This window comes from Penicillium nucicola (assembly GCF_028828085.1).
Source record: "Penicillium nucicola strain IBT 29836 chromosome Unknown utg000002l, whole genome shotgun sequence".
Taxonomy (NCBI): domain Eukaryota; kingdom Fungi; phylum Ascomycota; class Eurotiomycetes; order Eurotiales; family Aspergillaceae; genus Penicillium; species Penicillium nucicola.
The window spans coordinates 2643911-2658071 of NW_026643126.1; the positions used below are offsets into that span (position 1 = coordinate 2643911).

Consider the following 14161-nt stretch of genomic DNA (forward strand, 5'->3'; position numbering starts at 1 on the left):
ACTTGGGCAGAGGCGCCTAGCTTCAAACAAATCCTCATAAACCCTTAGACCCCTGGAGACGGTGAAGAATGCAAAACTCTTCTATGCTGTATATAACCCTCCGGGCTTCGTATCCCAACACCCTGGCTGTTTTTGCCTCTAGGAAGCTGACGGGATGGCTTCGAGAAGGGGGCGTGGATTAACCTTAAGGAAGTGTACAATTGTGTGGTTTCCTTTGTCGTATACTTTGTGCTCGTCGTCGTTGTCGTCGTTGACGTTGACGTTGCGCTTTGTATCGTCGCGGAAACCCTTTCATACAAAGAGATTTCCGCCACAACCACCGTTCTCATGTTTATGTTCTTTATGCACAGACTTGAGGAAGACATCCAGACTCTGCTTCTAGGCTTTCTTGAGGATTCTTGAAGAATTTAATTGAAATGGTCTCCATCTCCGTCACGCCGAGTGCATCTCCCTCATCCAAACCCTCGCCGACACGCTCCTGGGCCACGATCACGTCAATTACGACGGAAACCGTTCACCCAACTTATTTGTTTACTCTCACAGAGTCTGAAACTGTTTCTCGTTCTGTCACGTCCAGCGCGTTCGCGGAATCATCGCAAACCTCACGTTCAGCCGTGGATACTCATGCCATTGTTGAAACGTCATCCACCACACTTGATACTCCAGTGACATTTACGGGATCAAGTATTATCATGACCTCGGTCATGGATGTCCCATTGTCAACAATGAGCCCTTCTGATCCGTTAGCCCATTTGAGCGGCTTCAACTCGTTGGAGAACGCACAGTCAACGTCGACATACTTCGAACAGCCAGAGGCTACCACAAGCTCCACGAGCTCCACGAGTATTTCAATTACTTCTGCCTCGTCTTCAACAGCAGCAGCATCAATCTCTCCAGTCATCTCACCATTCATCGGAACTGTAACGGGCACAATCTCGCCAGACAATTCCACCTCATCCACCACTACTCCATTCATCGGAACTGTATCGAGTAAAGTCTCACCATACAAATCCCCAACCTCGTCCAATGCTACAGAATCCTCCCCTTTCTTCAACACCAAAGATGACAAGGCGATCAAGCCCGCCGTCATAGTCGGCATCGTCATAGGAGTATCAGCCCTGATCATGTTCGCACTAGCAGGCTGTTTCATCCTCCGACGCAGACGTCAAAAAATCATGAAGAAGCAAAAGATCATCGGCGCACAAATCAAACGCCCCTCCTTCCGTTCATCATTAGGATTAGGGTACAAAACCCTGCATATCCGCCGCGCAGCAACACCCACAACTACCAGGACCATTCGAACCCCAACCCTCCCAGTCATCCCAGAAGAGGCCCACACAGTCCCAGCCTGCTCCAATGACCCGTTCACCCACGCGCACTCAAACCCAGACCTGTCAATGGACAGTCTGTACCTACGCAGTGAACGTTTACATCGCGCCTCCTACGCTCAGCCCGGGCTCACTTCCGGCTCCCCGACTGACCACTCCCCCTGGAAATCAACGTCTGTCCTCCCTCACGCGGGGTCTCGGGCTACTCCCACACCTCGTGGGAGGATGCAAGCGTAGAGGCAGACATCGTTGATTTCTACGCGACTGGGGCCCGGCCCGGCTCCTCCTCCCTGCCACACGAGCACGAGCACGATGGCTTCACTCTTGCGCCTTCCAACGCGAAGTACTTGGAGGCCTGCATGTTGCGCGACAGTCTACGCAGTGATCCCTTCGACCTCGAGGCTCCGAGTGTCTCGAACCCCCCTGGCAGCCCACCCGTTCCACCTGTTCCTACGGAGTGGGGAACCAAGTTTTAGGCTGGTTTCGGGCGGGCGCTTGAAAATGTGTTCGTTTTACTTTGTCGTCGGTGCTTGGTCGGCATTGTTTTGTTTTGCATCTTTCGGTTTCTTGTTTGTCTCTTTTCTATTGTTGTTTTTCATATGGATACTTGGGGCGTTTTGTCAATGCCTCGGTTTTAGCTTTGCGTCGCATGTTTGGCGTGTTTCGTCTACGATGGAAAGATTTTGATGTCCCCCTGGTGTGTCTCTCCCTTTTTTTCTGTTGATTGTGCTTCTGTCTTTTTCTACTTGGTACTTGGTGCCTGCTTCTTTGTTGTTGAGATTCCCCGGGTCGCGTTTCTTCTTGTTGGAGTTAGTGGGGGGTGAATAGTGAATATCCTCATTCGATCAGTAAGATAGGTAGAGTACGATTATTTAGCTCTCTCTAGTGAAAGCTCTTAATCCTATTTCTTCCTTGATTTCCTTTCCTTGAGTGTGAAACCATACGTGGTTTTAAAGCTTGAAGCCGCAATCACATGGGCTAAATCTTAGCTTCACCGTTCATCGTTCATATTTCAACTTACTTTGTTTCACCAACAACTCACTCTAGACCGCCATTCCAAGTCTAACCCAACAATCCCGTCAAAGAAACATGGTCAGAAAGAGAAATTCCCCTTCGTATCGGACGGAAAGGTAGTTGCCCAACCTTCCATATTGGTTCTTCGGGTGTTCGGAAGTCAACAACAAAGACCCATCAACCAATCGAAAGACAAAGCCGCAGCCTGGAGGCTTAAACTTTAACTTCATTGTTAGGATACTTCGAGGCTTCGGGCTGATTCTTCATGGTCAAGGGCTTGTCATGTTCACGGTCAGGCGGTGTGGGCTGTCCTTCACGGCCACATCCTAGATACACAGGGTATGAGTATATAGTTGCAACCCAGTTCATCCAGAAAGCAGCGGTGTGCCGGATCAAGTAGGCAGCATATCCTAAATTCTGATAGATGGGCCGTAATATCTTCTACGCTATGGTTTGAGTCTGAGGAAAATTCTACACCGAGGGCCTCCCTCCGCCATGGTGAGATCAGAGGCGTCGCCTTCCCGTCCTTCTAGACTAGGGGTGGGAGTATTACTGCGGCTTTGTCTTTGTCAAGGGATGAGAGTAGCAGGGACTTGGATGTGAGACTTGTCTTGTACTGTAGACTTTGCCGGGCTAGGTGGTGTAGGCGAGTGTTCCTTGGGTTGGCTATTCTTCGCGCTGGAGTAAGTAAGGTGGCTGCTCGGGATACAGAATCGACGCTGTGGCCATATTTTCCAATGGATAGACTAGACTTGTGTTCCTTTTACCCTTTTGTGGGCTCTTCGTCTTCAACGTTCTCGGGGAGTTACTTGGGGAATGTGGATTCCTTGTTGCAGGATTTGTCGATTCGCCGCGTTCAACCCAAAGTTATTCTGTTGGAGCTAGCGAGGTTGCTAAAGGTAGATTTCATATTAAAGATTCCTTTTCTGTATGGGTGTATCTTGTACTTTTGCAAGGCTTCGACTTTGTGTTCTTTAATGTTCACTTTTATACTGGTCATGACATGGAGTCGTAGTAGAAATATATATGCAACCAAGCAACCATTCAACGCAAACTGGGTTCTTTTCCTGCGAAGCTATTAATTATTTAGAATATTACAATCAATGCCACGACAACTATCGTGAGATAAACATTCCAAATCATCAGGTAGGATGATATTCTAGTGTGAGTGGATGGACGATTCCCCCCAAGTGGGTAGATCTTCTACGATCAAAAGCCCCAGACACCACAAGTAGCCACAAGACCCATAAATTACTTAGAGAGGTGTCTGCTCCACGGCCTGACATTGCCAATGGGAGAAGATGCAGCATATGTAATGAAATTAAGCCTGCATAGCGCATGAGTTGACATTCTGTGTCCGCGTGTGGGCTCAGCCCTGCACATGACGATGACGACGACATCAAACCAGCGCTGTCAGTAGTGTTTCAGGGGATGACCTCAGAGAATACAGCGATGTCTACCGGTAGGTTGTCTAGGTGGCATGGATACCTACAAATCTACTGCTTACAACGAGCCTCGGCGTTGGCAAGTTACTGGCGACGAGCGAGCTAAGATGTGACCCCGCGTAGGTGAAGTAAAAAAAGATTTCCTTTTGCTTTCTCGTTACATTTTAGAACAAGAATAGCTTGAGTATCACATCATCATCGCATCTTCCTATTTTCCCATGGCCATGTTTCCCCTAAGATCCAAGAAGCCCACGAACCCCACGCGATCGAGAGGGAAACGGCATAGAAGAAAGTCGTCACAACAGAAATCTAGACTAATAGGAAGAGTCGAAGGCCGACCTGGATTCGAGTTCGGGAGCAGCCTCGAATCCCGGATCTCCAACCCAGAAGTAACCGTTTCCAACCTCTGCACCGCCGAACGATATAAAGAACTTCAATCAACGGAAGGGAAAACTTGAATTTTTGTTATCAGATTTACTCCTGAGTCTCGTTGATCAGAGCATCGCGCTTAGCCTCCTTGCGCTCCAACCGGCGCTCACGGAGAGCCTTGTTCTTGGCACGCTTAGCGTCCATCTCCTCGCGGAGGACACGGTCACGCGCACGCTCAGCCTTAGCCTTCTGGATCTGTTGCGAGGAAAAGAACAAGTCAGTCTGGATGTCCTTCGGGTATAATTCATGATCGACCATATGCATATGCTTTCGTCATCCGGGTGATGGGTTCGGGTTGTGACTTACGTGCTCAACGAGGGCACGCTTGTGCTTGAAGGTGTTACCCTTGCTCAGGTGGTAGAGCTCGTGGTAGAGGTGCTTGTCGATCTTGCCGGCGGCACGGTAGCGGACGAGCAGACGACGGAGAACACGCATGCGGCGCATCCAGAGGACCTGGCTATAGGTGGGAATGGATATCAGTATTTGCATTCTCGGGTTTCCGAGCCTCTTGGATGAAGAGTCCATCACAGGCCGGATCGAAGATAAGAGCGATGGTGTGCATACCTGGGCATACGGGCGTCCTTGGTACCCTTGCGCTTACCGAGACCACGGTGACGACCGATACGGCGGGCCTCGTTGAGCTCACGAGCGCGAGCACGGGAGTGCATGGTGACGGGCTTGCGGATGATCAGGCCATCGCTGACGAGCTTGCGGATAGTCTGGCGGGAGTTGGCGTTGGAGATCTCGCTCATCTCGTTGGGGTCGAGCCAGATCTTGCGCTTGCCGCAGCCGACCACGGAGGCGGCGAGGCGCTTCTGGGTGGTAAGGTTGACCCTGTGGTGGAAAAAGAAACACAGGTCAGCATCATGGCCACACACATCACGAAAGTTGTTTCCTCCACATAGCGAAAAAATATCGGTCCACGGGGTTGGGTGTTTTCGATTGAGGATTTCCTGGCAGGTGTCTGCTCGGATTGCAATAACAGTTGGAGACTCACATCTTGATGTCGGCGTATCGACGGTCGTTGGCGGATGATGTTCGTGGCACTGAGAAATCCCGACGGTGAGAGTTTGAGAGGGCACTGCGGGCCAGCTTAGGTCAGCGAGGGCTAAGCGAGTGAATTTCCACCACGGGAGGAGAGGGTCAAGGGTTGGCAGCCCTAACACTAACCCGATTGGGAAGAATATACCAAATGATGATCTAGTCCGGGGAAATCAGACTGGAATAGTTTTATGATTCAAGCAATATCATGGAAGACAAAAAACAGATACAGTTTGCTCTTCCATCTTTCCTTGTCTTTTCATCTAGCCTTCTTTGTAGAAAACAGCGAGGCACGGCCATGGAGATCACATGACATCAAATTTTCATCAGAGATCACCTGACTATCTATGCCCTATGGATCTATAGAGTTACTCAAGCTACTATAGACACCCTAACGTGCTTCACGTTTATGTAGAACCAAATAAATGCATTCAATCATAACTCTACAATATACACATACTGCAACATATGTATAACTTTTATACGACTAAAAGCAAAACGCGAAGGATATCTATAAACAGATGCTCCCTGATGCGTAAACAAATCATCAGTCATCGCCAAAGGCTTCACCAAGATCAACCTTGCCAATGCTCCACACTTCCTTCTCATCATCAACCTCATCGTTGGACAATCCCAAGCCACCTTCGCCACCTTCGGCTTCCCGACGCTCACGCGCCTGGTTAGCTAGACGAGTGGCAATGCGCTTGAAGTAGTCGGACATGCTGCGCTTAGGTCCTGGCGGGAGAGATGCACCCGGACCGGCCATATACTTGTCAAACACCTCGCTGTCGGACTCAACAACCGAGAAGATAGACAAGAAGGCTGCTTCCGCAGCGAGCTTGACCGGGATCACCAGATCGCGAACACTGCCGAAGATAGGCGGCGCTAGTAGAGCCAGGTGAGGCCGTGTAAGCTCTGGATGCAGACGGCTGACAGTCCGGATCACGACCAAGCTCAGACGGCGAGTGTCGGCGGGGCTGCCGACCTGGATGGCAGGTGCCAATGCTTCGAAGATAGTCTTGCTTGTTTCGAAGGCATGGTTGCCATCATTAGACAGGAGGTACTTGCCTGCAGCGAGGGCGCTGTTATCAGACACGAAGGGCTGTTTTTGTTAGCTTTGAGCTTTAATAGTAGGTTGAAAGTCTACTTACGTCTTTGTTGGCCATGCCTTGGCAGATAACCGTAGGCAGCTCGACAGAGAAGTTTTCTGTCAGAACATCGGGGCATTCGGCCAAGAGGGCATTGAGACCAAGCACTGAGGCGTGGGAGAAAGTTCCATTGAGAATACGGTTCCTAATGAGGTTAGCATGAGTCTGATAATCCCAACGGGGAACGAAGATGCATACTTGATAAGAGGGACCGCGCTCTCAACTGGAAGGACCTTGACGAGAGCACCAAGCAGGTGTGCGTTGGTAATAGCAACAGAATCAGTTTGGTCACTTGCATCATCGTCAATGAGTGCAAGGATCGCCTGTCGAGAAGCCTCGCTCATGTTGGCACCGGCCTTGCCGACAACCTCCTGGAGAGCCTTCATCATGGCGTTCTTCACACCAATGTCGGTAGTCTTCGATCCAGCAATGAGTTCTAGAAGATGAGTTAGTATTTTTTTATATTGCATAAACAGTCTCGAAACATACCTGCAATGAGTGGGTCAACTCTGGGCGTCAGAGTAATCAAGATACCAAGACCCTTGGCAGCCCGATTCCGCAGTGTCTCGCTGGTGGTATCGGCCAGACCACGAGCGAAGGTACGCTGAAGTTGAGGCAGGAAAGGCTTGACGGCCAGGGGAATTTTCTCCAACAACTTGTTAAGTGTGTAGAAGATAGCACACTTGATGTCGACCGAGCGCTCCGATACAACACGAATGAGGGGACCAGTGATTTGAGTAACGAAAGGCTTCAATGACTCGGCGCGAGTACGGTCGATAATGTCCGAAATTGCAAGAGCAGATTGAGTACGCTGGTCAGTGGTACCATTGAGAAGACCTTGCAAGAAGATAGGCAGAATGGCCATGATGCCCTTGGGAAGGCTGAAGCCAGCCAGATCAGCACCAGCCACGCCGACCTGGCGCAGAATCTGTCGAGTAGGAATGGCCAACACTTCCATCTCTTCCTTGCGGATGTGAGCTGTGAGACCACTGAGAGCAGTCCACGCCGACTTCACGACATCCTTGTCCCGGTCGTCGAAGGAGATTAACAAGGCGCGGATCAAGTCCTGGTAGTAGCGCGAGAAGTCTTGCTCGGCCTCCGAGAAGAACTTGTTGAGGTGCAATGCAGCAGCAGAGCGACGGCGGTGATCGTCGTGCTTGGCAAGAGTAACCATCACGTTCATGGCGACGTTCAGACCATCGTACTCATCCACAGACACCAACACTGTATCGAAAGAGTTGCTGAGCTCTGTGCGAAGCTCCTCGTCGGTAGTCTCGATAATACCGTCCATGAGGGAATTGAGGATAGTTGGCAATCTTCTGGTCATGGCAGATCCTGCAACCTCGGCCAACGATGCCAGGGCCTTGGCGTTGAACGCCGTGATTGGCGATGTGAGCAAGGTAGGAATGAGGTTGGGGAGAATAATGTTGGCACGAGTCTGCTCCGTGAGCAGGGTCAACAGGGCAGACAAAGCCTGCTCGGCATCCTCGTCGTTTCTCAGCAAGTGAAGAAGGTAAGGCAGAACCTGATCCACGACTCTCTTGCCCATAATTTGTTGCAGGCCATCGAAAGCCTCGGCAGCAGCCTCTCGCACATCCTCGTCGTTGTCGACCAGAGCCACGCGCACAGTGGAGATGAGAATCTTTTCATAGTCGTCCAGAGCATCAGGAGAAGCGGCAGTGATAAGCTCACGAAGAGCAATACAGATACCCTGCTTGACGTCCACGTCGGGCGAGGTTTGCAAACCATCCTCCAGCAAGGGCAGCAAAGTAGAGAGAACAGACTCGCCAGCCTTCTTGATAAGATCGCCAAGGGCGTTGCTGGCAATAACCTTCTGCTCCATGTTGGTTGATCCGAGACGGCGAATGATGAGTTGAGATAGGGTGGGAACCATATCCTTGAGGGTCCTGGGGGAGGCAACGAGCGACTTCCAGACACCCATAGCCGCAGTCCTGACCATACCCGAAGTATCGCAGCGACAGATGAAGAGAGCAGAAAGAACCTTGTCGCGGCGCTCCTCTCCGAGAACCTCCAGCAAGGACTGGCCAGCTTGAGTGGCTTCCTCCTCCTCCTCCTCGCCTTCGGTCTTTCCAGTGATACCAGTAAGACTGAAGAGGAGATCGCCGACCAGCTCGACGGAGCTGAGACGAATACGGTAGCTGTCGTCCGCAAGACCACGCTCCAACTCGGGAAGCAGGAGATCAATGGCCTTGTGTGCGAAGTTCTTGACAAGCAGGCGACCGGCACGGAGAGCAGTCTCACGAATAGCCTCAACATCATCGGCAAGACCAGCAAGAATAGGGGGAATGATCTTGCTGAGGTAGTTGGCAAAGCTGTTACCGAAGCAGGCAGGCAAGAAGATGAACAGAGTCATGAAGCCCTCACGCACAGAGGCCTTGGAGCTGGAGACATTCTGGAGGATAGTAGGCAAGGTCTCTTCGAGTCTGGTTGTACCCAGACCGGCAAGAACCTCCGAAAGGGCTTGAGCAGATCCAAGTCTGTCACCAGCGCCAGTATCCGACTTGAGAGTAGACATGAGGTTGGGAATGAGATCGGGCAGAGCATCCTCTCCAAGCTTCTCGATGAGTGAACCAAGAGCCTTGGAAGCGGTAGCACGGGTAGTAGGAACTGGATCAACAATAGCCAAGTTGAGGCCAGCCACAAGAATAGGCAAGTGCGAAATGAGGTCCTTGCGCTCAGTAAGGTGGGCCAGACTACCAATAATTTGTGCCGACTTCCGCTTGGTGTTTGATCGGTCACTGAGACCACGCTCGAGAATGCGGACAACAAGGGCCAGCGAGGGAGCATCAAGATAGTGCACAAAGGAAACCTTGATCAGGGAGTCCAATGCCTCATCGGTGTACTTGGTCGGGTCGCTGAGAGCCTTCAGAAGCACACCAACCAAGCTCTTGACTTCGGGGTTGCTGATGACCTCACCGAAGCGCTGAAGACTGCGATTCGCTGCGTTACGGACCTCCTTATGAGTATCGTTGAGAACGACAGTAAGAGGAGGAATGATATCAGGCAAGCTGGCCGCAAGTTGCTGAGGGTCCAAGTAAGCCATAGCTCCAAGCAGATCACAAGCACCCTTCTGACTACGCCATTGGGTATCATCCAAACCGTCGAGAAGGGTAGGAAGAATCTGCTTCACACCGTAAGAGCTAAGGTTTTGGAAGCATGCTCTGGAGGCCTCGAGACAGCAATCACGGACACTAATGCTAGTATCGCCAAATCCACCGAGAAGCTGGGGCACAATCTGGATAACGTAAGGCTCAAAGCTACGGCCAAGGACAGTGGCGAATAGCTCGTAAGCCAACAGAGCACCCTTTCGGTGACCCGACTCTCTCTTGTTCTCGGTAGCTTCCTTGAGCAAGCTCATGATCCGGAGTTCGCGTAGGGTTGAGATACCCTGACCGCACACGATAGCCGCAAGACCGAAAGCAGCACCACGTTGAGGGGGGAATGACTTGGCATTGAAAAGCGGATCGAAGAGTTCTTCCACATACTGCGATGTCTTGGAGGTGTTCAATCGGATCAAGGGGGGAAGACACTCGGCTACAGCATATTGCACAGATTCTGACGGCGTATCAAGGGCAGCGAGTAGTTTCTGGACAACGGTCTGCAGACGAGGGTCATCCGCCTTGAGATGGGTGGCCACGGATCCGTAAAGCACAACGACAGCCTCGTTCAGCTTGTCAGAGCTCTCAGAATCCTTATCCGAAGTCTCAAGGGTCGTTTGCAAGAGCTTCATGATCTCCTCGACCTTTGGCTGGCCTCGCATAGTGATAACTAATTTACCGCTCTCGGTCATCTGATGACCAACTCGGGAGTTCGGATCGAGGAGAGGACCTCTCTCGATGAGGAACTGCAAGAAGGAGACAGTGTCGTCTGCGCTAAACTGTTTGGTCATGGCACTGAACGCAAGTGCGATACCACTGCGAGCCTCCCAGTGGTCAACGTTGTCTATTTTCTTGGGCATGCCGTATGCGTCCTTCTCGGGGACTTTGGGCTTGATTTCCTCGATGTATTTGGCCTGGAGTTCCGACAAGATACCAGCAAACTTGCTCTTATCAAATTCAATCGCATGTGCCAATGCACGGGCCGCAGCACCTCTGAGCTGATAGTCCTTAGAGTCCAGGTACTTCATGATCTTGCTGAAAGTGGTGTCATCCACTTCTAGTGCATTGTCTTCCCAGATCGTGTCCGCAATTTCGGCATTTTCCTCCACGCTGTCGTGGCAGCCAAGCCAGATGTGTTCAGAAAAGTCGAGGTCGGTCAAATCAATCTCAGCCTCAATGACCTGAAGCACGGTAGTCCGGACGGAGGCATCAGTGACGATGGATCCTTCCAGTAGTGTCTCGAGCTCTTCGCTGCTGATGTTAGGAGAGATGCACCGACAGAAGTCGAACAACGTATCCTTGACCAGCTTGTAGTGCTGAGCGTATTTTTGCATGGCAGACAGAAGCTGGTTCAGAACCTCAACGCGAGGAAGACGTGTGTCGGAGACTAGAAAAAAAATTAGCGTACGGCGTTACATAGATGTAATCGATAGACTCACAAGATCCGGAGTGGAAGGACAGGAATTCAAGGGCAAGAAGAACCTGGGTGCCTTCTTCTTCTCCCTTCGCCTCATCAATACCGTTCTGGGTAAGAACCAGAGATATAAGCGGAAGAACATAGGCAAGAGAAGCAGTATCGAAAGGACGTTGCTCAGAGGCAAAGCGCAAGCGGTACAGAATTCTTGTAACAAGTTGCCCGAGAGCCTCCAGTTCCATCTCAGCAGGAAGATTTGTGTTGCCAATGGCTCGCAGTGTTGCGATACCCACGAAGGAACGCAGGTTGCCAAGACGAGACGACACCTCGTCGGCACAAGTGACGAACGCGCGAGAGACGACATCACCGACGAAAAGACCAGCGCCAGCTTGAGCCTCTGCTAGCAAGCAGCCAACAGCAGTATTGATCCATCCCTCGACATCGTTTAAGGGGCCAGATGCCAGACCTTGGATGAGGCCCGCTCCTCTTTCGATACGCTTGATTTCTTGTTGGACATCTTCGCGGATCTTGGCCTCCTTAGCGAGCTGGGCTTTAACCTTGGAGTGCTCCTCGGCTGTAAGCTTCTTCTGTTGTTGTCCCTTCTTTTCAGCCAACTGAGCTCGGAGCTCCTCTTCCCACTTCAAAGTATCATAGTCTTTGGTGCTCTTATTGAAGGCAGGCTGTTTCGACTTGCTGCTAAGAACATCAATGAAGGCTGTGCCCTCGGGAGTGCGCGAAATGGCAGCATCGGTGGCAGTGAACTTAGAGAGGCGAGAAGCATCCAAATCGTCCTTGATCTGATCGACAAGACGCGGAATCATGGTATCGGGGGCAACAAATGCCAAATCAGCTGCTGCGCTCCAAATGGCGAGGTTGACATCTGGCACTGCCGACTGCACGGGGTCTGCGTTGACGCCCACCAGCTGTTCAATACATTTGGCAGGGTGAGCGCGAACAAGATCACCGGGATCGGTGCCGGTCTTCAAGCACAAACCAATCCATGAAGTGTTAGGAACTAACTCAGGCCGACTCAGAACCAGAATCTCAATGAGCTGGTTCTGGAGATCAGAAGCATTCACTGGCTTGTCAAGGCCAGCTGCAGACGGGCAAAGGGCCTTCAAAACCAAATGAAGGAGCTTAGCACTGCCCGGACCAGCAGAAACAGCTGCGGATTCCTTTTCGGAAGTCCGGAAGGACAAGATCCAAGACCACAGTGCATTGATGACGATGCGACCAAATGATGCAACATCAGCCAAATAAACACGGGTAAGAGTTTCCACGGCGTTATCGCGGAACTTCGAGGGAATAGCAGGCGCCGCAATGGTATAGATGAAGGATTGAGCCCAAGCGTTCTTGGATGCATTTTCAGAATCAATAAACTTGGATCCGGAGGCGACAGAGGCCAATGCCCTGACGAACCATTGAATCTCTTCTTTGGAACCCAGCTTGGTGTAGGCCCTAGGGTTGAGCAAGAAAGACGGCTTAGGGCTCAATGTCATGGATAGAGTCACATGTTCCTCCCAAGCGGATTTTTCCGATCCCTGAATATCGGAGACTCGGTGGAACAAAGCAAGGAAAAGATACGCAGATGACAAGGCACCGCTTTGGGCCGAAGGAAGCGGGTTGGAAGCAACCTCACTGAACATGTCCTTCATCTTAGCAAGGAACTTGGTGACAAGGGGAGCAATTTCAGCGCTCTTCAAAGCCTCAAGCTCGGACTTCCAAAGCACTTCTCCTACATTGAGTTGCCAGATCTTTCGGAATGGAACTCGCTTGTCGGAGATACCCTTGACAATAGTGTTGATAACATCATCGCCGATCTTAACAGTAGATTGGACAAGATAGGAAAGGTGCTTGCTGAAAGATTTGATCTCTTCCTCTAAAGCAGCCTCATTAGACTCGCGTGAAAAGACGAGGCCAAATCCCTGGGTAATGTCCTTGGAGACATCCACTGCAGGTGGAACAGCCGCAAGTGCCTGAGCGTAGGCCACACGATGTTCAGGAGTGGTGATCTTGTTGGTTTTCAGAGGACCAATGATTTCACCGGCAATTTTCACAGTCAAAGGCTCATTCTTGGACCGGGTGAGCAAAGAACCAAAAGAATCAGCCGCTCCTTGCCGAATAGCCGGGTTGTTAGACTTCATACTAGCCAGGAGGTGCTTTGAAAGGCGGGTTTGCACTAATTCTGAGAGGTCAATCTCTTCTGGGAGAGATTCGCAGAGTGACTGAATCACGCCGCCGAGGACCACCTCGGGTGCCCTCAGCATGGACTTCTCCATAGGGGGCATCAGATCAGTGGCGATGTCATCATAGGAAACAAAGGACTCAAAGAAATCGGACATGCCACTGGAGGCATGTTTGGGCACAGCGGTTTTTGAGCTGACGATTTCTTTGATATAGAATGCGAGAAGATCCTTCTTGCTTTCCTCGAGAATCGACTTCCTGTCCGGTAAGCGTGCACATACTCCGCATACAACGCCGATAAGAGGCGCATTTCGGTAGGCGGCGGTAGAATCAGCAGTAAGTCGACCAACGGATTGGCGCACCGCATCGGCGCCAAATGTCTCAGATGAGAACACGGCGCGCAAAGCACGTCTTGTCACACGGATGGCCGACTCTTTGACTGCAGGCTTGGGATTATGAGCAAGACAATTCTCCAGAGCCTTGGCATCGACTGCAATCAAGTCCAGCACAACATCCAGTGGTGTGTTTGAATCTTCGCTGGCCTGTTGCAGCAGGATACAGCACCACTCCACTAGCACAAATGCAAATGTGGAAGCCAAACCAGGTCTAGACGCCTCTGTCTGCAATTTTTGAGTGAGGAATTTCAGTTGTTCGGTTGCATTGGGGTTCCGGAGGAGAGAGCGGAGGCATTGCTGGACCGTCTGTCGGGAGGATCGATCGACATAGAGAGGATAAGTTCGGAAGAGGAGTTCCAGGATATCTTGGTTGATCTCCGGAGATAATTCAGACCCTAAAGGATAGATTGTCAGTAAATTTCTCACCTGAGAGCCACGGGGTCACACTACCATTCCTGTCGCGGAGTTCGTGCAGGGCCCGGAGCCTGCGCGAGGTCGAACTCGACAAGAGTACGACCTGCAAGGCATCCAGATCCCCGGCCTTGACCTGGTCCCATGGAATACCATCCATGATCGGCGGTCAATACGGGGGAATGGAAAGGAGGAGGGGTGGTTCAGAGAGTGTTGAAGATGGTGAAGTGGGC

At 51.2% G+C, this 14161-nt stretch overlaps 3 protein-coding genes across 3 annotated transcripts; 1 reads left to right on the plus strand and 2 right to left on the minus strand.

Annotated features, from left to right (window-relative positions):
* Positions 1-416: 416 nt before the first annotated feature.
* Positions 417-1565, plus strand: N7511_002770 (uncharacterized protein; the record flags this gene model as incomplete). The annotated part of the gene is made up of 1 exon (XM_057125195.1): positions 417-1565. The coding sequence occupies one exon, from the start codon at positions 417-419 to the stop codon at positions 1563-1565; it is 1149 nt and encodes a 382-aa protein (XP_056987354.1).
* A 2696-nt stretch (positions 1566-4261) lies between these two features.
* N7511_002771 (60S ribosomal protein eL19) lies at positions 4262-5725 on the minus strand (the record flags this gene model as incomplete). Its single annotated transcript, XM_057125196.1, has 5 exons — positions 4262-4447; positions 4523-4673; positions 4781-5050; positions 5214-5297; positions 5718-5725. 5 exons carry the CDS (start codon positions 5723-5725, stop codon positions 4262-4264), a joined length of 699 nt encoding a protein of 232 aa, XP_056987355.1.
* Positions 5726-5804: 79 nt separating this feature from the next.
* On the minus strand, positions 5805-14088 carry N7511_002772 (putative translational activator; the record flags this gene model as incomplete). The annotated part of the gene is made up of 6 exons (XM_057125197.1): positions 5805-6359; positions 6409-6550; positions 6604-6841; positions 6895-10911; positions 10964-13912; positions 13968-14088. 6 exons carry the CDS (start codon positions 14086-14088, stop codon positions 5805-5807), a joined length of 8022 nt encoding a protein of 2673 aa, XP_056987356.1.
* Positions 14089-14161: the final 73 nt, after the last annotated feature.